The sequence below is a fragment of the Homalodisca vitripennis genome, chromosome 1 (genome assembly GCF_021130785.1).
Source record: "Homalodisca vitripennis isolate AUS2020 chromosome 1, UT_GWSS_2.1, whole genome shotgun sequence".
NCBI lineage: Eukaryota > Metazoa > Arthropoda > Insecta > Hemiptera > Cicadellidae > Homalodisca > Homalodisca vitripennis.
In genome coordinates this window covers 101797103-101824869 of record NC_060207.1, presented here as the reverse complement: position 1 = coordinate 101824869, position 27767 = coordinate 101797103, and the positions used below count along the sequence as shown (strand labels likewise).

The following is a 27767-nucleotide window of genomic DNA, read 5'->3' as shown; positions in this document are numbered from 1 at the left end:
TACATTACCAAAACAATTAGTACAATTTTATTATAAATCAATTAACAAAAAAGTTCTAATAATTAATCATGATATAATTACAAAATATAAACTGCAAGTATTAATATATAACATGCAAACCAATACTTCATAAAAAAATAAAATTATGTCATAGTACCCAACATTTTAATAATTAGTTTCACTATTTAGCTTTCTTGAAAAAATCTTTCAATCTTTTGAGAAATGTTATTTTGTCTTATACATTTCACTTCAAACAAAACCATTTAACATTCACATTATGTATAATATAATATTTAATACCTATATCCGTCTTTACAAACAAACAAAATTGTCATTAAAAATTACGGATAGCAAAAAAATCATTTCTAATTTATCAAACACAAACATTTATAAATAAATGTTCCTCACATAACAAAATAAGAATGTGACTTAGGTACTCCACTCCATGACGAACACATTCAGTATAGTGATAATATAACACAACACTCAGCTTATCAATTGTCTCCGAGCACATTGCCTCGCCCCCACTGATGCCCCCGCGGACCCCCACCACCCTGAGGTTGGTCTCCCCCTCCTCTTCTGATCGGAGCTGGCCCAAACCCTCCAGTCACCCGTTGGTTTGGAAACCATTGATACCTGAAAAAAAATAAATTAGCTAAACAATTATTGACAACAATAAAAATTGAAAAACAACCTAATTCAATTCTGTGAAGCCAATTTTTTGATATCCAAAAGACCAATTGTATGTCCATTATACTAATGAGTGAGAACATTCATTGCCATCACATGATTTATTTGAAAATATTACTATCAATAGCGACATTTTTGATCCAACATTTGATGTTTTTAACTAACATTAAGTATTTATATAATTTATGTGATGTTGATAACCTGTAAAATATTGATGACAATAAATTATTCATTATTAATTATTATTATTTAATGAATAGTGTCTTTTACCATACCAATAGCTTCAGTTAACTTTTTAACAATGTGATTTCATTTTCTGTATCCATTGTTAGATATCTACATAAAGAGAGACTGAAAGTCACCACTTAAAGTCTGTATGTGGTTAGCTTACACTGATTTAACATTTATTTACTTGTCTTGCATCTTATGAATACTCAAAAAAGTATAACATTTTGACAATTACAAGAGAGGGTGTCTACTGCTGAGGCATGACTTTTAGTAACCTTTGAAACAAAAACAATAAACATGTTTTAAGTGATAGGTAACTCGCTTACTGGGGATTGCTGTCGTCTGCGAATATGCATAACAGACTTGTGGCAATGCATGTACATAAATACAGATTTACAAGCAAAATAAGGTTTACTGAACTAGGATAATTTGTAATTATACGGTTATTCATACCAAAAACAACAAAATCATGTTTTTACGATCTGTAATTTACGTAATGCCAATCAACGTTGAGGAAAATACAAAGCAGACTCGCAGCGATCTACAACGTAAATTTGATACTAACTGCAAGCAAAATACTATCTAAAAAATTCAGACTATTCATTGATGAGATTAAACGATTTTTGGACCTGAATCTCTCTTTCTTCAAGATTCTGTAGATTCAAAATTTGGCTTCGACAAATCACTTATTATCACAATACCACAAAGCATATATTTTAAACAGAAAATTTCTGTTACAAAGTTATAATCTGTGATTTTTGGTGATTTCCGTGAGACCCTCATTAAAATTTGTAACTTTTCTGGGATTTCTGTGACCAGTAGATACCCTGGTAGAATAACTGAACAATTTTTACGGTATATCGTGAAATTTCCTGACTTTTCCATGATTTTTTCCATTTTGTTAAAATTCCCTGAATATTCCCGGCCTGAACTGATCAGTCAGCAGGCTGGCACAACACGACGACACTTTCATTACTGGTGAGTGGCCTTTAACTGTGAACTCACCTCACAGTCCCCTACCCTCTCTTTCACGAAGACGTCGCTTGAAGACGCAATATCCTTGAACTTGTTAAAAAAAATCAGCGGTATAGTGCTTCTTTTATTTTTAACTTTTTTACATTTTGCTCTAAATTCCTTTACATACAGGATAAATTTAAGTATAATACCCACATGCTGGACAGCCTGAAAAATCAACATTTCATAATTTTAACTCTTTTGATACTCTCCCATTTTGACCACCACCAAAACTAGTGCGGCTAAAGACCGGTTTCTTTCTTAGGGGAAATTTCTTTACCTATTTCAAGAAATGTCAGATTGTGAGATCATAAAATTGGTTCTCAACTCCTGGACTATATTGTACATAATGTTTTGAGTTGAAGATATTTTGAACATTTATTTGAAAGTAAACTTCCTGATTTATTATAATATGGTTATGTCAAAATAAAGATTTTTCAACATAAAAGATGTGTTTTATTTATAAATTATACAAAAATGAATTTTTTGAAATAGTAAAGTTACAAATATATATATATATATATATATATATATATATATATATATTGTTTTTTGTTTTTTTTGAGAAATACTATTATTACAATACTTAAAATAATAAAGCAAACGAAATATAATAGTTTTTGTCAAAAATAATTTGTATTAATATCTAAAAAGCACAACTAAAGAAATATAACTTTAAGGAAAAGTTTCCTGGACCAAATTAATTGGATTTGTGTTCAGTCCAATGGCTGTATAAACTACTCTTGGGTCAAAAAATTTACATACAAGTTTGAAAATTTACCACAAACTAACTAGTAAAGCTACAATACTGGGAGTTACATTCAAATTTAGCTTGTTTATTTCTTAGTTTAGACTTATAAAGCAAATAATTATAAATAATTTCCCGGTTATATGTTACTAATAATGAAAAAGATAATACTGTGATTTTAACAGCTACAAATAAACTATTTTGGAGAATGAAATTCTAGAATTATTTTAGTTGTTTTAAAATTGCCATCTTAGTTGTAATTCTTGACCATATAGTGCAAGAAATTCAGGATTGTTCTCGTTACAATCTCAAATTCATTTTGTAACCCAATTAAAATGTTTAGAGCAGTATTGACAATATACAATAGACAAACTTGTTAATTTACCACAACCAGTGCTCATTTCTACTTGTAAACCACCAGACTCCTGAGACAACACCGTCCTTACTAGTTATGTTTTTCTTCATTTTCAATGCAATCTTTTACTGAATAAAAACATTTTTTTATTAAGAATGACTAATTTTTATTTAAATTTATAGTGCTGTTGAAAACCCATATACTCTCAAGGCATTTTTTAGACCAGCTCAGCTGGTTGTGGAGAGTGTGTGTCGTGATGTTGGAAATTAACTTGTTTCCTATTTCCCAACTAGAACTGGTGGTGAGCAAGTTTTGTCAGCACAACTGGTGATACTAACTGCTTCACTAATACACACATCAATCCTGTTTTTTATGTTATAATTTCAACCACACAAAAAAAACAACATGATCATTACACAATTTTATTTCTTTAATTCTTTCATTGCCAATGTCCAGTTTTGTTTTTTGTTATGTTGGGTTTGTTTTTTGTTTCTGTTGTTTGTGTTTATTTTGTTGTTGTTTTTTTATAGATGGTGTAGTACCTATTATTACCAAATTGGGAATAAATTTCCCCTTTAAAATCTGTACTAAGTTATAGAAATCTGTTTATCAGGTTATACTAAATTTCCTTATCCTCCATAACCTAAATTTTAGTAAGTTTTCTTTATTTACAATTTTGTTTTAATAGTGGATTTAAATTTCAGAGTAGTACTATCAATATTTTGAAAAAAGAAAACTATTATCTACCTAGAATGTAAAGTTTTATATGAGGTGTATAGCTACTAAATCTGATCAAATCTGTCAACATGTCAATATAAAAATAATTGTTTTTCCAAATAGATAAAGGAATTGAACATAACTTTTGTGGTATTAGCACATAAAATGATAGATTAATTGCAGTAAATTTGTTACTTACAGTATGCTTGGTGTAGAGATGAACTGTTGGCCTCCCAGTTCTAGTGGGTACTTGAACATGAGAAAGAAGTAGACATGGCCGACGATAATGCCGACTAGTTCCATCATACCCCTGGTTAACACAAATTAGATCATACTTTTTTTGTGTTTTTTATGCATATATGTTCTAGCTCAGTATTGGAGCCACTAGTAAATCAATGTAAATACTGTCTATTGAACCATAAATAAAACAATAGAAAATCTCTTGTCCAAAGCTATGTGTTTCTTAACACTTTTATGAAAAATCCTTGAAAAATCTATGAAAGATCTGCTCAGAAACAACAAAAATTCTCCTACAACCAATGAAAAATCTTTATTCTACAAAATTTATAGTAAAACATTCTTGATCTTTTATTATCTTTTTTCCAGTAATAACTAGGTGTAAATCTCTTTTATTTATTTCTTTAATTTTTTTCATCCAAAATATTCAAAAAACTGTTCGGCAAGTGTACTTTACAGTCTTTTAACTCCGCAATTATTGTAAACCCGAATTTGTCTTTTATTTTCTCCAAATCACAATTTCATACTTATTTCTTCTAGTTCATGTAATTTCTTGTATTTTTTAAATGTGAATTCTCCAACATCATTCACTACTTCAAGAACTCCATTTAGTAAGAAAAAATAAGAAACTAATTTTTTGGAAATTTTCTAAAAACAGATGACTTTATGCCCTCTATGAAACTTGAGTCCTACTGTGGCATAATAGGACCAATAACAACTTTTTTTTAATACTCATAATTATTTTCATCAAGATATTCTTAAAGCCTTTTCTTCAAATGTACTATGAAATCATCAAACATTTCTGGTTTGAATTTGTAATCAAATTTTATATATAAATAGTGAAAAATCACTGGTATTATCTGTTCATAATAAATGTGCTTTTTTACACCAACAAATCTGATATATTCTTTAAATGTTATATTGATTTTTTTCAATATCATCAAAAAAACATTCAAATTTTTCATTCTTTTTTCTAAATTATGTAACAAATTTTGTTTGCTTTAGATGTCCAAATTGTGCTTTTCTAAGCAGATTATGCGAATGTGTAAATTGGTTTTTTCTTTTCTTAGGTCTTTCATACAAGATTGATTTACAATTTTTACAAACTAGATATCTTATATCAAGAATATCTCCTCTATTAGAACAATTAATTGTAACAGTTCATCTAATAATCTTAATTCATTTATATAGAAAGATTTTTGTTGTAAATGCAGAGAGAAATTATAGAACTGTCGCTACCAAGATTTTTCAACACAAATGTTTGTGTTTACATAAACATGAGATAAATAGAAATGATTTTAATCTATTGTACAACTATTTAGGATATTATGTTTACGATTACAATGATTATTATGGAAGACGAGATTTTTCAATTGCTAAAAAATATTTTTTTGAGGGGAATGAAAGAAAACAATATGAATTTAATCAATTACAATGGTTATTATTACGATTTCTAAAAAATAGATAAAATGTATGAACTCCTTGTAAAATTGCAATATGAATTCAAAAATCATAATCTTCTGTAAGTAAAAAAATAAGGAAGTTCTTGAGTGTTCTAATAATGTGTAATGTTGAATGTTTAATTTATTTTTCACAAACCTCTTTTTCATAGATCAAGATTCAGAATATAATAAGTTTTCTGTACTTCTCGTGACGTTGGCATTCCACACGGAACACAGCTTTGAACCTCTAACAGAAATTTCTTTTAAAACTAATAGCTCAAAAACTAAATGACCGATTTAAATTAAATTTGGTACACATATACTAAGTACTTAACTCTTTTGACTTAACTTATCCACGAGGGTGAAATCATCCCCTATTTCTTAATATTCATAGAAAAAATTTTAAAATGAATAGGAAAAATCTAAAACTTCAAAAAAGCTAGTTCTACTTAAAATTTCATGAAAATAAACATCATTTTTTCAAAATCTACCCCAATCATCCCTTATCTAACTATTTGAGCCATTTTAATTAAATTTGGTATATAGAATCAGTAAATATTACAGTACTTTTTAAATTCATCATTTCTGGTCCAAATCTTAAGATGACCTTGAAATAGATTTTTCTTTATATCATCACTATTTTTGAAATTTTTAAAAATTAAAAATGAATACTTCTATAAGTGTCTTTGACATTTGTATAAAATGTAAAAAAATATTTAACGTACCGGTTATAAAATATTTCAAAAACTTTACTGAATTACTCTAATATATTCTTAATTACATCATATGATACAAATTTCTCCGAAACATACTGTCTGTAAAAGAACAACATAACAAATCGCATTTGTAACAGCATTTAGAAAATCCATATTGATAATTATATTGTTCTTAGAACAATAAATATTTGTCAAACTCTTTGTTGTATCAATGACATAAATTGGCTTATTTATTACAAATTCTTTGGGATTGTAATACATTTCCATATTTTTGTAGTAAACTTTCTTAAATCTTGATACATCTGATACATAATTCTGAAAAGACCTCTGCAAATGTTTAAATTTTGTAATTCATCTGGATAATAAGAAACATTCAATTTTACTCTAATATTTTTTAACATTTAAACTATCGGACTTTGAAGAATTTTTTCTTGATTATTCTGTCTATCTGATTGAAACTCAATAATAACGAACTTCTTATGAAACTAATGTAACATCCACTTTTATAGATAGGAAAATTTACATTTTCAAAGAATCCTAAGCCAAAATTTGATAAATTGCCAACCGCTTCAAATTGTCCAAATTTAAAAGTTGATTAAAAACTATTACATCACTTACAAATACGTCAATTTTAGAATAAGAAATGGTTTCTTTAATTGTTGACCACAATTTTCAATTTCTTCCATAAATTTATTGTGTTTTCTTACTTCAATTTTAGAGAATAAAAATGGTATGAAATTATCAATTAATCTAACATTATTTGTTCCAGTATATGCTTGACCATCTTGTTTTGTAAAGTTCCACAAATAAAACTGGAATTTTGAGGAACACAAATTAACTCCAAAATCAATATTACACTCAGTCTTTTTATTTGGCTCGTTAAAAAGTTGCTTACTAATTGGATACAATTTTTTAAACTCTGCCCTTTCAATATCGCCTGAATACTTTTGGTAATCCATAATTTATTTAGAAAAAATTTTAAATTTTTGTGATAAAATTTGTTAAGACTATCACAAGTTTTTATAAAGATTCTAATAAAGTATTATTGATCAACTTCATCATATTCAGGATTTTCTTCTTTAAATTTTGCAATTCCTACTACATATTTCAATAAAATTTGCATAAGATAATTTCCACGATCTATAATATTCTAATCATCTTAATTGTAATTTCCTAGATTCTCTCCTTTAATTTTTTCCATACATTTAAGTAATGTTGATAATCTTTCTCAGATATGCTTTCATCTGTCAAGAGTGTATATAGAAATCTTTAATTTTAAATTCTTCTTTGAAATATAGAATTTCAATGCTATTGATAAATTCATAAGGAAATATACCTTTACCTGATAAAATTTGAAAAATTTCTTCATTGTCATTTGAATGTCTTTCAAGAATTTCATTCAATATTCGTTCATCTTGTATAATTTCGTCCATGATTTGTATGTTTGAAATCTTCTTTCTTTAGATTTTTAGCTAACTTTTCAATGATGATACCATAAATCTAAATACATATATACAAATGAAAACTTTACAAATTTTTTTGTCTTATCATTGTCAAACTTATAATCATATCTAGAATTTACTGCATAATTTATATATTTTTCATCTGTGTTTTCAATTAAATCATCATTTCTATATTGTTCAGTCAATTCTTTTATTTACAAATGAGTATCATAATTTGACATATTATGGCAGAAAACAGAAGAAATATTCTGTGGAAATTTCAGATTCAGATTACAAATTCTATGAGCTGCTCCTCGAAATATTTCTGTTAAATGGCAATGATCTCTACATTTCTTGTACGTATCATCTGGCATAAATCCTAAGACTTTTTCTGTATCTTAATAAGAAATATCTTCAAAAATGTAACAAAGATTTGAATTTTGATACATAATCTCTTCCTCTTCAGTTACATTCATCTAGGCTTCTCTTGTTCTTTGAATTATATTTTTTAGCTATATACTTTGATCATTTATTGAGCACTTCAAACAATTTTTCTGCAACACTTGGTAAAACTTCATAATTTTTTCCTCAATAACATGTAGGGTTGTACATTTTATTTGTTAAATTTTACACTAAATATAGAGTAAAACCATAAGAAATATGCTTCAGAATCTTAGTTGTTATAGATTTTTGTGGATTATTCTTATATTTTGGAATTTTCTCTAATATGCTTTCAAAATCCATATAAATAACATAAGGATGAGAAAATTTCTTTTGATAATTAGTAAATTTAGTGGTTTGACCTGGATATGGTATAATTTGTTTACAAACTTCATGTTGCTTACAAAGTTCTAAACGATCTGTTAAATATTTGTATGTATGACTTAAACATCTATAACATCTTTAAATGACATTAGATAGTCGAATCCAGAAAATATTTCATCATTCACAAATTTTCCATATTTTTCATATATCTCAGCATTTAATATCTCTGGTTTTTAATAGTCCAATAAAAGTCGATTGAGTATATAAAACAGAAATTATACTTATTTTTTATATTTATACAAGCTCTTTTTACCTTGATCTCTTTTGATAAATCGATATATGATCCAGCATTTAAAACTTCATGTTCGTTAAGGCTCAAAATTAGTTGTTTATGTTTAAACCTTCATCCAGATCCGGCATTTGAATTATTTGTCTGCACGCAATGTAATAAATTTTTGAACTGTTTGGGGATAAAATCATTTACATTACAAATTTCATAGGATTATATTGTAAAAACATTGAACATGTTTGTGGTTCGCCATTTACTAAAGTTATTTCATATTTGCATTCTAAAGAGAGATATCCTTTACTAATTTTTACGTTTTCTAAAAATTTTATATACAAATTTTTATCTCTAGCCGCATTAAAGAGAGATATTTGGAAACAGACAAAATTTCGCTATAGTTTGTTAAAATGTATTGTTTAAATAAGCCATGTATAGAGGATACAACATTAACAAGGGTAGATTTTCCTTTAAGTTTTTCATTTATTTGTTTAATAATTTCTGCTCTTGTTTTTCAGAAGTTTTTATAGATAATTTATCAGCGATTGCTTGAAGTTTTTCATTATGAAATAGATTGAGATCTTTTTTATTTTTTTTAATGCTCGTAATTTTTCTATATGATGTGTTTTCAGCAATTTGGTTTTCTTGAGCCTAGGTTCGTAAAGAATTTAGCTCCTTTTAATACATATCTTTGTTTTTTAGATGGATTTTTTATTTTGTAGTGTCTTATGATTCTTAAAAAATTATTTTTTTCAAAAAGGACACATTATTTTATTTCTCTTCATTTATTTAAGAAAACTTTTTAACTGAGATATTGAAAAAATAGTATAGAGATAGGGTAAATAGCGCTTTTATCACTATACTAGCTGTTACCCGCGGCTTCGCACGCAATCTTTAGAACCGAAGTCCTTATATTACTTAGTAAAAGCAATTACGATGTAATATAATGGGAGTCCTATAAAAATTTTAAATGTAAGTAGGCATACATCAGGTAGATATTATTTAAGTTCATGGTAAATAGTATCAGAGTTTAACTTAATTATTATATAACGTTTGGCACGTGTAGGAGCATTTCTGATTATAATTAATTATATACATAACGTCACAGCTGAATCTGCCTTGTCATTCCAAATCAAGTAAACACAAATCTCGGATCACATAGGTCTCAGAAATTTAATTCGGTCAAAAAGCGTATATTTCCAGTCTTTGTCATATATTTCAGGTCTAGGATATTTCCAGTACCATAGTAGAGTTTCCCTTGTTGTTCTGACAAAGAAAAAATATATATATACTTACATAGGACCGAGATGCCTACTTCGGTTAAAAAGTGCCTACTTAAGACTGTTTAAATTCACTTACCTACTTTGTCACAGTTTAGCTTGCCATATTACCTCGAGCAAGATTTGCATTTAGCAACACGTTTTGTGATTCATTTTTATTTATTAGATTTGGTTGCAGGGGGCAAATTAACTTGTCTATACTATTTTTTCAATAATTTTTTTGTATTATATTTTCCTTAATTACTTATGGTTCTTTGAACAGTAATTTAGATTGACTTTTGGGACAGACCGAAAATCAATATAAATTAGTGTAGAGAATAGTTTTTGATAAATTGAGTGAATTTCACCAATTTTTTTCTTACTTTAAAAGAGATAAATAAATTAGGAGATCTGCACTACAAAGAATGCAAGAAATTAGCTGATTTAAAGGAAACAGAGAAAATAATACAAAATTGTGAATTTGGAGAAAATAAAAGACAAATTCAGGTTAACAATGATTGCGGAGTTAAAAGACTGTAAAGTACACTTGCCGAACAAATTTTAGAAAGTTTTGGATGAAAAAAAGATTAAAGAAATAAAGAAAATAGATTTAATAGATAGATCACTGGAAAAAATACAACAAAAGGTAAAGAATGTGTTAATATAAATTTTGTAGAATAAAGATTTTTTATTGGTTGTAGGAGAATTTTCCTTGATTCTGAGCAGATTTTTCATAAAAATGTTAAGAAACACACAGCTTTAGACAAGAGATTTTCTATTGTATTATTTATGATTCAATGGACAGTATTTTATATTGATTAACTAGTGGCCCAAAAAATGAGCTAGAACCGCCATATACATATCTACTTATTAGACAGTTTGCTTTTGCATGCTTTCTAAATTGATTGAAGAGGAAGAAGAATTTCTTATTTGGTATGTTTTGTTCAGAATAAATTATTCTTTAATATGGCATATTTTATTTTATGCTCGTGGAAGCTGCATTTCTACAGCTTTTGATAAAACTCAGCTGTTATTCATAAAACTTGGTAAAATGTTTGCAAATGTGTGTTGTTTATCGTTGTTTCTTTTTATATATTAGTAGTAAGGTTTTTATTTTTTTCTTACCTTTTGAAAGTATAAGCTTAGATACAAATGCTGATTTAAAAAATTAGCTTTAGCATAATTAACAGTTGTTTTTTATTGAAATGGAATAATAAAATTCTATTGATAGAGAAATTTATTTTTTACATACACCCGACAACTAAAATAACACTGTAACTCTTCAATGTTTCAACCAAATCCAATAATAGGACTCCATTGCATTTGCCATTAAATTTATAACCAAATATTATACCTTTAAAATCTTTGTGAGATTAACTACTTTTAAGACATTAATTCTGAAAATTTATGAATGCTGCTGTTTTGAAACAAAGTTATATTTTTTTGTTCTTCTGATTAGCTTAACATAAATGCCAAGTTTCAACTCATTTGTATTTGAGATCATTTAAGAAAATAAAAACATAATGGAAAGAAAGACACCAAATGAAGCGAGATAGGACACATTTTCGTATCAAATTTTGCTTTTTATTGTGCCAACCTGAAATATACTGTGTATGTTTACCTATATGAAAATATTAAAAAGACATAAATCAACTTTAAAATAAAGGTAACAATTAAAACAATAATAAAAATTGCATCAGAGTCTATAAACTAAAACAAAATAAGGAGCTACAAGGGATTCCAGATGTTAATATCTTCAAAGCCTTTATATTCTAAGAGACATTGCTAAATCTAGTGTATTTTAGGATTCAATCATAAATTTTTTAGTCTTTATACTTTGCTTAAACAATAAATATAGATTGATGGCATTCTGTTACTACGATTGGCAACATTTCTTGATGTATTTTTCATAATATTTAAGGTTTCAATTAACTGTTCTGGAACACTGGGTGTTTTACAACATTAAAACGTTCATGAAGATGTGTACCCCATCTGGTACGCAGTCTTTCACAGCTGCCGTCGTGTACCCTATTGGGTACACTAAGGGGTTTTGCAAAGCGTGTAGTGCGCCTGAAGTGGTTTATGTTGCTATGTATTTCATTATTGCATTTTTATTGTTTGCCTGTTTTGGTGGTTTGTTACATGTAATACATTTTTTAGGTACCTCTTGGAGTACATGGAGAAACATTAAAAAAAACATACTGAAATCATTCCTTTTGTGCAAAATTGCAAAGCCTACATATATTTCTTGTTATAAAGATTGTTATAAAGTTTAGCGTAAAGGAAAGATTACGGTTTTTTGGCATTGTTATTAAAATATTCTATGGCATAAAAAAGTCCAGAAATAAGCCGTTATTTTGAATGTGTTAAAGATTAACTATCCAGTAACCCTATTTTACAGCATAATGGTTTATTTTATCCCAACATAATGCGTGTTAACCCTTTGAGTGCCGGGCTTATTTTAATGTTGCATACGAAAAGTGCCAGGCCTCAAAACTATTGGTTATGCAAGAAATGCCAGGGCATATTTGTAAAAAATGTAGAAGTTCAGGAAAACGGTTACAGCTCTCTTATTTATGAACAGATCTTTGTGAAACTTTTTTTAAACAGTTCATAATACACTATATTTCAACATTCAAACACAAAATATAAGGTCATGCATTACAAAATATATATTTTTTTAGTATATGTATATATACTTACATGATTTTTTTCTTTTTTTCACAGTTTAAGGTAGATATCAATTACAAAAAAAATCTATAGGCCAATTTTCATTTGTTTTTAGTGATGCTCCTATGGTTGAGCACACTGTCCAAGTTTTATTACATTTGATCCACAAATAACATATTTACATCACTTAAAACAAAATATACGATACAGTACTTTTACAAAAGCTTTCGTTTCTATGGCGTAACAATTAAATTCAAGCTTCCAGTTGCAAAACAACTTAAATAATATATTTGTTATAAAATAAAAAAAGAACTAATTCACTTTTTACAAAATAAAATAATTACTTATATACAAAATGTCCGTTTGGGCATGTACCTAACAAGTATGTTTCGGGAACCAGAATGTGTGGGTACTTTGGGATTATACCGACTACACGAGTATGAAGAACAAAAAAATATAATTTTTACAACGATTATCAATTGTTAATGGGGTCAGATTCCGTTATATGCCCCCAACGCTTAAACTTTTTTCAATGAACTTTGAACGTTATAAAACGATGTAGTTGAGTAACAGAACTAACATTCCATCAATCAACAAGCATTTCCAGGTATTTTGATCAGTATTGTTGTCGCTGTTATCTTATCTTTCTCGAGAATCCCGATTACGGCGCGATAACGGGCGGCGAGCGGCGAGACTCTGCAATCACGTTATCTACTAGACCGCTGGACTTTGACCTCTGTCTGAGGATGGGGAGGAGTTTGCGATAAGACAATATTCCTGTTTTATGTTGAAGAAATATTGTTCTAAGCTAATCTAGTTATCAGTAGAAGCAAAATATCAAATAACGATTCATGTCTGGGTGTGGTCTGTATAATTCCAAAGTACCAATGTGTGTACTGCCCTTTTACACTTTCGGCAGATGTAAGAGGATCTTTTCCTTGAGATCATTAACCTGTTGACGTTATGCATACATGTATACGCTATAACATTTTTTTAAATTGAAGACAATGAAATACAGAATATTACGATATAAGTATCAATAGTGGTAAATATCATTTTAATAACAAACAAAAATCAAATTGCGGACGGCGGATTACTCGGCCGTTGGCACTTCTCGCTCAGATACGGGAAGGCGGATTACTCGGCCGTTGGCACTTCTCGCTCAGATATGGGACGGCGGATTACTCGGCCGTTGGCACTCAAAGGGTTAAACAAATAAGAAATAAAACTCCTGTAACTTTTTTAATTTGCAAAATTTTTTTAAGTTGTGCAATATTAATCAGTTAGGTAATCCCATTTTGTAAAGTGCAACTTTTAAAATTATTCTTAATTCAATTATTTTTTCTCCAAGAGAAATTAGGGATTACATTTGTGAAACAATGCTAGTTCTTTGAAGGAGGAGCTCTTCTTATATGAAAATATATTATATATAGTAAAAGAAACACACTACTATCCAATAATTTAAAATCTATTACTATAAATTAAAAATTATTGAACAGTTGTTTCTTTACTATAATGCTAGTCAATGAAAGGATAACAGCATTTCAGACATTTGCCATCGTTATATTTTACAAAATGTATAAAGATGGCAAATGTTTGAAATACTGTTATCCTTTTAAACCTTCCATCATCAATAACAAACTTTAAAAGCTAATCAATGGTTATGTCAAAAATGTTAAAATAAAGAACACAAAAGATGTGTTTTATTTAGAAATTAAACCAAAATTAACTAAAAAAAATAATATAATATATTCCTGAGAAATAGTACTATTACAATATTTGAAATAATGAAGCAAGAGGAATAAAATAGTTTTTTGCCAAAAAATGTTATATTAACAACTAAAAAGCCCAACTAAAGTAATAGAATTTTAAGGAAAAGTATCCTGGAACATATTAATCGAATTTATGTGCAATCCAGAGACTGTATAAACTACTCTCAGGTGAAAAAGTTTAGATACAAGTTTGAAAATTCACTACAAACTAATTACTACAATATACTAGAAGAATAAAATAGATAAAAGAACATTTTACAACACTTTATTAATTAACCAAGTTTTGTGCTACTAGCCAGTCATACATTCAGCAGTTCCCCTAAGTTCACCCAGTAATGGCGACTCATATAGAGGCACTGTGTCACCTCTGCTCCTATGGCACTTCTAACCATCAAATGAGGCTTCAACTCCAACACATATGATATCTAAATGATTCCAATGAATTAAACTATCGAAAATAGGTATTGAAATTCCAGATAAAACTCATCACTTGACTTTTGCAACTTAAGTGATTGCAAAGTTAGAGCCAGCTGCAAAGTTGCGAGAAGAGTAATTAACTACCTATATTTTTAAGTATGATACCGAAGGGACTTTTAATTTTGTATTATACATCAATAAAAAACTTAAGTTTTACACTATTTGAAAAAATTATTGAATTTCTAAAAAAAATTATTAACATAATGAATATAATAAACCTTTTGAAGTTCAACTTATAATTTTGCATTAACATAAATTTAGGATTACTATGATGTAAAATTTGTTTTGTTTGTATGTAAAGCATGTTTTATATTGATCCATCAAAAAAACTATTACACTTTCAGTCCTTCTAGCTATTTAAGTATATACATTAGTATAATATATACATTTTGATACAATGCCTCATACTTTCTTAATGAATGATAAATTATGCGTCTTTTGGCAGTTTTGGACTTTTCTAAAGATATTTTGATGCAAGACCAGACACTCGATATTTGTTGTTTTGGGCTAAAATTGCTAAGCAACCATTAGTTTTTGCAAGGTAATTTTTGTATAAGTGCTAATAATTTTTCCAGTTCAATATTCATATTTTACATACATTGACAAAAAATTATATATATTAAGTGTACCTTTGCATGTACATTTTATAACAGTTAAGAAAAACCCTTGAAAATTGGCCAAAATGGGATTGACAGTTCAGAAGTTACTACATGGCCAGTAAGAGGACTAAGAAGGCTAAAAGCTTGAAACATTTGTTTTCTAAAATTGTCAAAAAAAAACAAACAATATTAAAACCATCTTAATTGTCTTTCTATTTATTTTATTTTAGTAAACCAAAACTTAGTTGATACTAACCCTCCAGAGATGATCATGTTGAAGGCGAACAGCACAAAAGGCAGGTACATGGCCTTGAACTGTGTGCCAAACCAGAAGTTGACAATGACATCTTTGTTGAGTTGACACCATACGTACAGCACGCTTAACACCATTGAGTCCATCAAGAGCTAGAGACAACACATACAATCTGTTATTTATCATCCCCATAAATTATTATGTTGAAGGTGAGTAGCATAAAAGGTAGGTATATGGCCTTAACCCCTTAACTGTCACGCATGTGTTACCACGGGCAATCCCACTTTGTGTTCAACTGCCATGCCTGTTTTACCATGTACCAAACAGCTACTTTGCTACACAACATCTGGCAGCTGAAAGATGATACACATTGGCCTCAAGTAGTATTTATTTGCTACTACACTCTGACGGCCAACTAAATGACCTATCACGAAAGCACATAGTGTGGTTTTACCTGGATGTTAGAAACAGAAATTATTGTTTTATAGTTTTTGGAGTTACTACACTGTAATTTTTTATTTTTACTGTGGTTTAGTTATAATGTCAGGAATAATTTTTAATAATGATAAGTACGTTTTATAAATTTTATATTTGTCTATGTGTTGTGAGTTTGGCATTCAGGACTGTGGAACTTTTCTAAGAATGATGGCATCGGGATGTGGAATTTATTAACAGCCGAATTAGAAGATTCTGGTAACAGTTTGGTAAATGAAGATATTGCTGAAGTAATCATGGTAAACAAAAAACACGCTACATGTATACTGGCTTTGGAGCAGCTCTGTGCATAGCAATTAAACCCAGCAGTACCGGGTGACATCACGGTAAAAAACAAAGGTCAAAACAAGGTTATTTCAGACACTCTTATTGACATAACATTCATCATCTTGTGTAGTTGAACTTAGTGACCCAAAAAATGCTAGAATGAAATTGAGCTCTGAAGAAAAAATGTAAGTTTATAAATTAAAAATTGTGAACTAATTTGTTCAGAATCTACAATATTTCTTAAAAGAAATGCTAGGAAAAAACCATTGTTATATGTAATATTTGTTTGTGTATAACTAAATATAAGCATTGGTCATGAAAATAAGAGTTACATAATAAAAAGCCTCAGTTAAGATTCAAAATTTAAATAAGTTGTAATTGTCATACAGCATTATCTGTAGATTGTTATAAGAGGGTTTAAATATAAAAACCATTAAGCCGGCTTTAACTAAACAATTCTGTTGTGTGTTTACTTATAAAACACTTCTTATTAATTAAAAGTAGACCTGCCAAACCTACCTTTTGATAAATGCTGATTTTAATTAATAGAAAATATCACATCACGTAATATTACATTTTTTTATATTACGTACTTTTATTTTTAAACTGACAGAAATCCATTACTTCCTTTTTAACCTTTGCATATTTATTATACAGGGTGTTGAAAAAGAACTCCCTAGTTTTTAAGTGTCCTTAGAATCTGTACAAAATGACATACACTATTCTAGTTTGCGGTGTTTGATTTATCAACTCTCTAAGTTTGGCTCCCCAGCTGTTGACAGATCTGCTAAACCTTTAGATGGCTCCAGTGCAAAGCACCTCAGCAACAATGTGTACTTCGCAACAGAAAGTGCAGTGTGTTATTTGGTTTATGAAAAATGAATCAGTTACAAAAGTGCAATTTTAGAAGTTTGTATGGTGGTGAACCACGTACAGCAAAATCAATCCGTCATTGGCTAGTCTTTCAAGGAAACAAGCCCTTTCATTTTTGTAGAAAAACAATAAATGGGGACGTTTACTATGATATGTTCACACTGTACGTCTTTCTACATATGGACAGTATTGAGGTGGTAAAGGGGCTTGTGTTTTTCCATCAAGATGGTGTCCCATCCCGTTACAGTAACCATATGCATGCTGCTCTTGACACTTACTTCCCAGGAAGCTGGATAGGCAGGGCTAGCCACCACGAAGGCCAAACTACCCCCAAGTGGACTTTGTGTTTTGGGCCAAATAAATAAATGTTCTGTAAAGAGGAAAGATCAGAGACATAAATAATTTACTGTAAAGAATCTTCATGGGGGTTGGGATAGTTATACTTGAAATATTAGTGAATACGTAGCAAGAAGTGGAATATCATCTCGATATCTGCAGGGCAACAAATAAATCCCACATTGAAGTCTACTAGTTAACATTAAACAAAACTTGAGGGAACTCTGTTTCGTGGTAAATTAAATTATTTATAATTATAAATAAAATTTATCACTGTACTCATTGATGTAACTTTTCATTAATTACTCCATTAAATTTGTACTTAAGACTAGGGAGTTCTTTTTTAAACATCGTGAATTCCAACGTGAAATGTAAGGAATTCAGTCATATGTTTATAATTATTACATGATACGTTATAGCATTAATTCGAGGTTTGTTCAAAAAGTAAAGGGAATTTTAAAGTTTCTAGTGTTTGGAGTTTCTTGGGTTTGATTGTCAAGATTTTTTTTATTATGTTGGTAATCATGCTCATGAAGCATAATAAAATTTACAGCTGTATTCATTTTATATTTTTTCAGTGGCAGCTGCTCAGGTTAGACGTGTTTTATCAACACAACAATTTTCATTTGTTAAAAATAGATCAATAATTTGTAACAAATTTTGTGTGAAAAATTAAATAAAATGTAACAAAATGTGGGATATGTTCATAAAGTTCTATGGTAAGTCTGTTAAGAGTAAAACACGGGTTTACGAGTGGTATAAATATTTAAAAGATGGCCGTGGAGACATTGAAGAGGACCAACGCTCCAGATGCCCCAGCAAATCGCCGATTGCCATCTTAGGATCAGAGAAGCCACTGATAATGTTGGCATATCACTTGGCTCATGTCATGAAATTTGTTTGAATGTTTTGGGTATGAAAAATGTGGCAGAAAAATTTAATCCAAAATTTTGAACAAAAACAGGGCAAATGGAAGTTGCTCAGGAGTCATTAAATGAAGTTAAAGACAATGCAGAATTACCTAAACATGTTATAACGACAAAACATGGCGAAACTAAGACTCACCAAGACTGAAAAAGGCACTACAAGCGCAGTTGAACAGGAAGGTTATGCTCACTTCATTCTTGGATTTTAATGACATAATACATTATGGCATCATGAATTATTGTTGCTATAAGGTCAAATGATCAATAAGGAATGCTACTTGCAAGTTCAACGCCATTTGCGTGAAGCAATCTGATAAAAACCCGGATTTATAGCAAAACAATTCATGGCTTATACACCATGACAATGCACCTGCTCACACTTCATTGCTTGTTCGTGAAATTTTTGCCAAAACAGTACTGTAACAGTGCCCTAGCTTACATATTCTCCAGATGGTTCTGTGTTACTTTTTTCATTTCCAAAAATAAAGAGAACCTTAAAGAGCCGTAATTTTACAAGCATAGATGATATTATAAGTGCATAGCTGAAAGAGCTAGAGGCTATCCCAAAGATTGGGTTTCAGAAATGTTTCAAGGATTGCAAGAAATGTTGGCACAAGTGCATTAATATCTAATGGGGACTAAATGAAGGTGACAATGTTAATGTAGATAAATAAATATTTGTTTAAAGATGGAAATTCCCTTTACTTTTTGAAGATGCCTTGGCAGCATAAAACTCAAAAACATCAAACAGTCACAACGAAAAAGTGGTTTCATAACACAAATAAAAGTTGTTTCCTTGTTGCAAATTGTTTCATTTTATTGGAGTAATAATTGTATGGTATGTTTCATAATAATTCCAGTGAAGGGACCATTGTATATTGATTTCTATCAAATATATATATATATATATATATATATATACATACATACAAAACAACATTTACTTACAGGTATTTCAACGATGAGTGCAACAATTACACAACAGATCCAATTGAATAGCAATAAGAACAAGTAGTCAGCTGGTCGGCCTGCATACTGACCTGTGACAAGAGGAGAAATTTGATATTTGAGCACACCTCTAGCTACAATAACTAAAGCAGTAATATATAACATTTTACTTTAGCTGGAGTAGTGTTAAAATATAACATGTTCAGTCCCACATATTACAATAGCAGGTTGTTGTATTAACACCTTCATTAGAAGCTAAATATTGAATAAGACTGGACAGACACACAGCCTCTGTGCTATAAAGCGTCTGCCCCACTTAATATTGACCATTGAATCACTTAGGAGTTCAAGCCCAACTAACATGGACAAATGAAAGTTTTCATACTTGAGTAAATTATAAATGTATTCACTTACACTTTTGTGGCACCCAGAGTCCCTTTAAATATTATTTTAAACAATATATATTATTATTTACAAATACTCCTAAAATGAGTTTAACACTTAGAAAGAATTTATGGTACTACTAGAAACCGAATCATTTCTATTTCTGGGGAGCGAAAATACTGTTATTGTTGAAATAAAAATGTTTTCTACAAATAGTTTATTCACATTTTTGCTGCTTTGATTAAATTAGGCCTAATGTTATCATGTTTCGAAGTTGGAAATTGTTGAAAACATCAATGTCTGACAAATTAGGAGGAATGAAGAGAAGGAAAAGTTTCAAAGTGTTTGAAACTGTGAAACATTGAGATGAAATCATGTGATGTCAAATAAACATTTTAGCCCTGGTAATTAATGGAAAATCATCAAATATAAATTTTAATACATTGACGTATGATGATCAACACTAGGTCTTAACATTATCATGACTCCATTAACTTTCAAGTTCATGTTTCTACTCAATCCGTTGTTATGTTTCTGCTCTGAAACTGGACAGATTCTTACAGAAATTGTTATATGGGGGCTTAATATTATTGTTAGTTATTTTCTTGTACTAAAAACACAGATTAAATTTAATCTATCTTATAAAACTCAGTCAAATATACTACAAAATCCTTTTCTCAAAACTTCATACTGGACAAGAGTATCCTTAAGCCATCGAACACTTAAATGCTGGCTGTACTGGTAGCTATCTTGATTGTATCTCAATAAGAACAATGTTAAACCTTATGCACTTTTACAACCTTATTTTCAGCCATAGAAAATGGGAGATGTCTAATTTTAAAGATATAATTAATTACACATCCAAACTATTTTTGTAGTTTTAAATACATAGAAAGTCTAATTTTTTTCTAAAAGCGTTAAAATACTGAAAAAGATAAAATTGAAAAAAAAAAAAAACGCTAAAAAGCATTTGGATGTGTATTAATTAATTATATCTTTAAATGAGACATCTCCCATAATGCAATGAAGAAAAATAAATGTGTAAAAGTGCATTAACATTCTTTTTATTAAAGCAAACTCAAGATTATTTCAGTATCAGCAAATTCTTAAGCTCAAAAAACCCTTTTTCTAACTGACACTCTATTATTATAATAAATATACTGTCTATGTACACCAAGGACCTAATGTTCCTGTTGTAACTGTACAAAGTCCCCATAAGTACTTGCAATGTCTGGAGTTTGACAATTCTCAAATTACTGTACTAGTTCAAGTTATTATATACCTGTTTCAAGTCTCAGTGAGTAATTGTACAGGAAGTAACAATTTATCAGAAAGTGTAACCCTGTTCCAGATGAGATTGGGTAGAAGAACAAAGCTGTGGCTAGTCTCCATATCTAAAACATAATAAAATATATTAAACCCAAGGTTTACTACTTTAATTACAACTTAAATCCTTAAAACAACTATATGTAGGACAGTGCAGCCCCTGCATCTCTGGTAGTTATTTTTGTTTTACTGTAACTAAAATTGTGACTTATTTTAAAAGGATTAGTTGTCATTTAGTGATACTTGATGGAATCTGTTCTTGGAAAACGCCGGTTTCATCAGGAATTCCACATGACTCAATGCTTGGACAACGCTTATTATTCATTACCCTTTGGCTTGTGTTTTTTGTAACAGTGTTCTACAAATTTATTTAAAAAAATTATTTGTATTAAATTTGGTAATAACAAAACTAGATAATACAAAAAAAAAGAACAAGGATTTATATGACATGTGATTTAACGTGCAACTACAAACAAACATCAGGATGTTTTTTTTTTTTAAAACATGAACAATGATAAATTAAAGCCAAAGGACTAAAACATAAAATTACTTAGTATATTGCATATACGACTTATTATTGAGTCAGAATAGACAGAAAAAACATTGTATTGCTTTAATACACTTCGTTATGTGAATTAAAATTATTTGGTAGCAGCGCAATGGCCACTAGGCTAACCGCTATGTAGAAAAATATGGTTAGATGAGTTTGTAACATTTTTAGTTCTCTAACATTAGTGACTAGCTTTTTGTAATTTTATATTCTACTGATTGGTACTATCTAGCAGGATATTTCTCGTTCATCGTGATCAGCCAAAGATGTTGCCGTAGCCCGCGATTATTGCTGCAGACTTAACTGTCAGCCTCTTCCTTTTACAAGATTAAAAGAAAATTCAGCCGTTCTAAAATTTAATTATTTTTTTGATTTACTATTTAAGTTTAAGTTTTAAATTTACTATTCATGAAAAAATAAGAGATATTGTGAATTGGCTATAAAAATATACCACAGTTAATTACAAATATTGATTTTAAATTTTGAAGTTAGTGATCTGGCTCTAGGAGTAAACCTATTTCCCATCATTCCATTGGTTTCAAATTTTTTAAGTGTGTCCCTATACCAAATAGAAAATATACAATACACATTATATTTTTAACTCTCCCTTCCCACCTACTTTATAAGTTCCTTTCTGTAAATGTTGTTCAATTTTGACCAAATGTTTCCCAAATCGTGTTTAATAGACACATTTTTTGGAAAACTAAATGAACATTTTTTTACTCCTCCCAATTTACTTTAGGTGAGTTCAGAAAACCTCACCAAACAATATAGCAAGGGGTGTGGGATTACATGTACTTGTACTTTTCTACAAAAACAAAAATGTATAAATTGTAAGCACAGAAGAGGTATCCTACCGGTAATTAAAAGTCATGTTTTTTAAACCTTTTGGAGGTGATACCATAACATTTCATTTTTAGAAGTTGTCCAATTTTTATCAAATTTTTGATAATACATGGTTACAATACCGTATTTATTTTCTTGTAAGCACACCAAAGATATTTTATTCTCTCAACTTTATTGGTGAAGAAGGCGGTTAAGGTCAGAAAAACGCTGCCAAACAAAATGACTAAACTATACATTCTTAACAAGGGTAATATTTATAAGGTACCTAACATTTTTACCTGCATATTTTGAAATATTTCATATCAATCTAACATTATTGATGTTTTTAGAACTGCACTTGAATTACTTGAGTATGCTACTGTTTTTACAACAATGAAGTAATTAAAAGATTAGAATTATACGTGACTATTTCTCATAATTCAATTAGACCTTATTATTAAGATAGATAGAAATGTTTCCCAACGTAATTTAGAAGTATTAACAAATGGATAAAAAAACATTAACTAGCAAAGGGAGATAATTTCATAGCTGATTGCAGAACACAGTACTTTACTTAATGTACATAGCAATGGCTGCTCATACCAAACCGGTGTGTACTCCAGTAACAAAATATTTTTGTAAAAAGAACCCATTTATGTCCCATTATAAAATTTTGCGGTATTTATTTACATTAACGTGACCGGATAGAAAATGGACTTTTTTTTCATGGGTTGGGCATTTATAGCCAAGTATTATTATCACAGGTGCATATGAACTGGGGGGAAAGTATATTATTGTATTATATTTATGCCTTTCGAACATTATTGCGTTAAGGAGCAGGGGCATCACGTGATCTGGGATTCGACTTTTGCAAGCTCGAGTTAATTTTTTTTTGTAAAAGAGCAAGCAGTGCGCAGCGAAAAAAAATCGTAGCTACTTTGATTTTCGTTGCCAAAGAATTTTTTCTTCAATATTGTTTTCAGGAAAAATTGTAGTTTTCAGGAAAAAAAATGAACATACCTTTCCATAGTCACGTTAATGTAAATTGATACAAATTTTGCTATAAATCACTATGTAAAATATGACCATCAGGAAAAGTATGTCGAGATGCCCAAAGAAGTTGTGCAAAAGCAAATACAACTCAAATAAAAAAGGAAAAACAGTGAATAATCTTCACCATGGAGGTAGAAACTGTGACAAAAGTGATGAAAAACAGAAAAAGGTACTGAACAATTCTTAACCCTTTGAAGGCCAAGCCATAAATTCATTTGTACTTCTAAACACCCCAGCCATTATATCCAGATTACTTGCCAAAAAGGCCAGCCTCAAAATGGCACTTTTGACACACTCCTACAAACACTGGTGTAACTCATCTATAAATAGTAGTATCTAAGTGATGTTTGTTTTGTTTTATTTAGTAGTATATATAAAAGCATCAAAATATATTTTTGTAACAATTAAACTTTTTTATTATTATTATTTTTATTTATTTTTTTCAAAAAATTAGGATGTTTTTTTTATTTTTTGTGTTTGATTGGTGACAACTAGGATAAAAAAAATTATTTCAAGGAAACCATTATTATTATAAGAAAGTATACACATTTTCAAACAAGTATAGAAAAAATCATATGGATATCTTCAGAAATAAAGTTTTTAGAAATATTTTTATAGAAAACTACAACACAGCACACCATGCGAATCAACATGAAAGTTTGGTATAACAAGTGTTTACCTTGTAACTTCTTGTTTGTCCATAGGCCATGTGAATTACTGTACAATGGTCACCTTATAGTTTTCTCTTGTTTACACAATTGTCTTCAAACACTTTATACATGAACATTTAAAAATGTATAGTAATAATAATTATAGTTAACAAATCTATATACAATATTTACACGGTCTTTTGTGCTTCTTTATGCACATTTGTGTTTATGGAAACACTCTGCATGTACTCCTTTGGTACATTTTAAACAATGCAGTCTTGTTCTCCTTCTTTGATTTTTTGTACTGCAGACACAGCAATTCTTTTCTTTCTTTTCAGGAATCTTATCCATTCCAAACCGACTAAGGGGCATTTGGCCATCACCTCCTCCTAAATTAGCTGGAATGTTCTTAGCAATTAGCCAGTCTTGAGCAAGTGTCTCAATAACATTTATTGTGAAATTCAAACGTGACTTAGGTTTGTCTTTGCAGTTCATTTTGTATAGAATATAAGAATTCAAAATCATTCTAGACAAAATATTGAATGTGATCTTACGCCAATATTTTACGGTACGCCTCTCGTCTAGATATGAATATAACATCTGGTCCGTGGTGTCGATCCCACCCATAAATTTATTATACTGGTGGATCATGTCTGGTTTTGTTTTTATTACCACTTTTGTTCCCTTATTCTTGCTTACTTGTACGTTAGCAGCTTTGCTATCAGAAGACACAAGAATCACCTGACTTTTTTGAGATGACTTCTCTCTATAAGCTAAACCTAAAATTTCCTTACTCCTCATGTATCTTTTATCCCCTACCTTGTATTTTCCTAACAATTCATCAGGGATTCCTCTCCTATTCTTCCTGATTGTACCTGTTACAAATGTCATTTTTGAATATAAATATTCAATTAGAGGAATGGACGTGAAAAAGTTATCAGTATACAAGTGATAAGCCTTGTTCAGATAGTTCCCCATGTCCAATAATTTTGTAACTACAGTAAAAGCTAGACCTCTTTTTCTTATGTTTTCCTGGTCTTCATTGCTTTTAGCTCCTTTATAACAAAAGAATGCTAAGCAATAATTTGAGACGGAATCACACAGCACCCAAAGTTTGATCCCCCATTTGTGGTGCTTTTTGTTAGGCATATACTGCAATAGTTGGGTATGATTTTTGGTTCCAACTAGAGACTCGTCAATGCTTAGATGCTGGTTAGGGATATAATATTGACGGAAAACTCTATTAGCATGGTCTACAAGTGGCTGAAATTTTGCTGTGGGGTCATAATATGGGGTACCGTGTTTTGCCAATTTTTTATTGTCAACCATATGAAAAAATCTTAAAATATCTTCAAATCTATTTCTGCTGAACAATCGAGAATACCATGGTGTAACCTGAGAAGAAGAAGAGCTCCAGTACATATCTATAGAAGGTTTTTTATTCAGTCCCATATTCAAATTTGCTGCTATGAAAGCTTTCATTTCCGCAAAAGAAACTTTTTCCCATACCCTGTTCATTCCACTACTATTTATGGCATCTTGAGCATAGCGGTTGGTCTCGGTAACAAAATTTTCAATAAGGTTATTAGTGAGAAAAAGCAGCACATACATAATGGGAGCTGAGTCTGGAGGTGGGCAATGTCTTGGACCAGGAATCTCATTGAATGAAAAATCATGTTTAGGCCTAATAGATGAATCATCATTTTCACTGACAGGAACCCATATTCTTTCTGGAGAATAGGCTAAGTCACTATCATTAGGAGTAGCATTAGTACTACCCTTAGGCCTACCTCTAGGCCTTGGAATATTTGTTACACTAGGGCCTAAGCTAACATTTTGCTCAGAATCAGAACTAGAACTCACATCAAAAAATCTAGGCCTAGTTTGTAGGGGCAGACCAAATCTGGTTTGTGATGTAGACGGTCCTAAATTGGCAGGATCGAACGTAGGATCATCTTCCGTATCGTCCAAGTCACTAGTGCTGTCTTCAGAAGAAAAGAGATCATAATTGGAAGTGTCATTACTAATAGTCCTTACATTAGCATTTTGAAGACAGGAAAACAATGTGTCCTCACTTACAGGCGATGCTTCACGACGTCTTTTGTTACTCATTGCTAAATGTAAACCAGAAAAGAAACATTACTAAACTTCACAGCAAATGTAACATAACCTCACATTACAACGTCTAAGAACAAAACCAAGTGTACAAAGCCACAACGAACAAACAGCTGCTACCAAAGAGAACCGAACATCTTGTTTGACACGTCACTGCCTTCTGAATTGCATCTTTCTACTGAACAAAAAAAAGTAAAAACATTTTATAATAATTATAATAATTTGAAAGGATATATGTTTACGTTTCGTTTGATATTATATTACAAACCGAAAATAAAGAGGTAAGGGAATAATTTAATCAAATGAAGGGTGCCGATTTCTCGGCGCGATGCCGTTTTCGAACTGATTTTTCTATGCCGATATCTCGGCTCACGGCCGTTTCGGAAAAGAAATTCGAGAGCCAGTATATCGGCCCGTGGCCGTCAAAGGGTTAAATTACCTTTAAATGCAGTTGGTAGACCTATTCCTGCAGGCCAAATTTTCACGTTGACAACTTGGATACCTCTTAAACCTACCCCTCCTAAGTATATCATCCCTCACCCAAAAGCCCTGATTCTTCCCGGTCACCTTAATCAATGAACTTATAACCTTAAACTAAAACGCTTCAATAATGTTTATACAATATACGATATGCTACTACTTAAAAATACTTTCTCGAAAGGAAAGGTAACATGGCCAAACTAAACTTTATCCTTGATTGTGTTGCCAGCTTATCATGGAAGTTTAACCCATAATTTAATTTTGTATCAACTGAATTTTAATTTTTGTTGGGTGGTAGGCCTAGTGTAGCCTACTTAGGTACAAAAATATGCTGGAGTGAATTGAAGCTTTGGGCTTCTGCCTACATAAAATACTAAAATATTCTCTTACCTGAAATCTGTGTACAACTGGTTCATAAAGCAGAATAAGGTTGTATGCTTTCAGAATCCCAAATCTTCCCATAAGAGAAACCCCTGCAGTTAAAGCTAACCACCATCTGGTGAAAAATGGTAAAGATTTGAACCAGTCACCTAATTCACTCATATTGAAAATAAATTTATGCTTGGTACGGTACTATGTTTTAATTAATTGTATAAGGGATATACAATACCGGAGAGAAAATAATACCAAACAAATATAAGACCTGTATTATAACCACAAGAAAAAACGTTTTTATTTAAAAACTATTGTCAGTAATTAATAAGTTAATCACAAGATCACAATATTTTATACAAAACGACGCATACGTCTGCCTGCGTATTGTACAAATTTACAACACTAATTTGTAAATTAAAAATAGGTTATATTATCACCACGTAAGGATGATAATCTAGTGATGCGCGATTGCGAGAAGTGACAATCGAAACGTTTAT

At 30.1% G+C, this 27767-nt stretch overlaps 1 protein-coding gene across 2 annotated transcripts; it reads right to left on the bottom strand.

The window, feature by feature from the left end:
- On the bottom strand, positions 1-27747 carry LOC124367941 (derlin-1). Of its 2 annotated transcripts, none has more exons than XM_046825160.1 (6): positions 27286-27747; positions 21179-21290; positions 19513-19604; positions 15671-15819; positions 3952-4062; positions 1-636 (listed from the first exon to the last, which is right to left on the bottom strand). In XM_046825160.1, the coding sequence occupies exons 1-6, from the start codon at positions 27436-27438 to the stop codon at positions 495-497; spliced, it is 759 nt and encodes a 252-aa protein (XP_046681116.1). In that variant the 5' UTR covers positions 27439-27747; the 3' UTR covers positions 1-494. The 2 variants fall into 2 exon arrangements, with proteins under 2 accessions (XP_046681116.1, XP_046681127.1); XM_046825171.1 differs by lacking the exon at positions 27286-27747 and adding an exon at positions 24330-24423.
- Between the last annotated feature and the right edge of the window lie 20 nt (positions 27748-27767).

Coding starts and splice junctions, on each gene's coding strand:
- LOC124367941 (XM_046825160.1), bottom strand. CDS start 27,438: ATGAGTGAATTAGGTGACTGGTTCAAATCTTTACCATTTTTCACCAGA. Junction 15,820..19,512: donor CACTCATCGTTGAAATACCT/GTAAGTAAATGT, acceptor TGTTGTCTCTAG/CTCTTGATGGACTCAATGGT. Junction 637..3,951: donor ATCTCTACACCAAGCATACT/GTAAGTAACAAA, acceptor ATTTTTTTTCAG/GTATCAATGGTTTCCAAACC.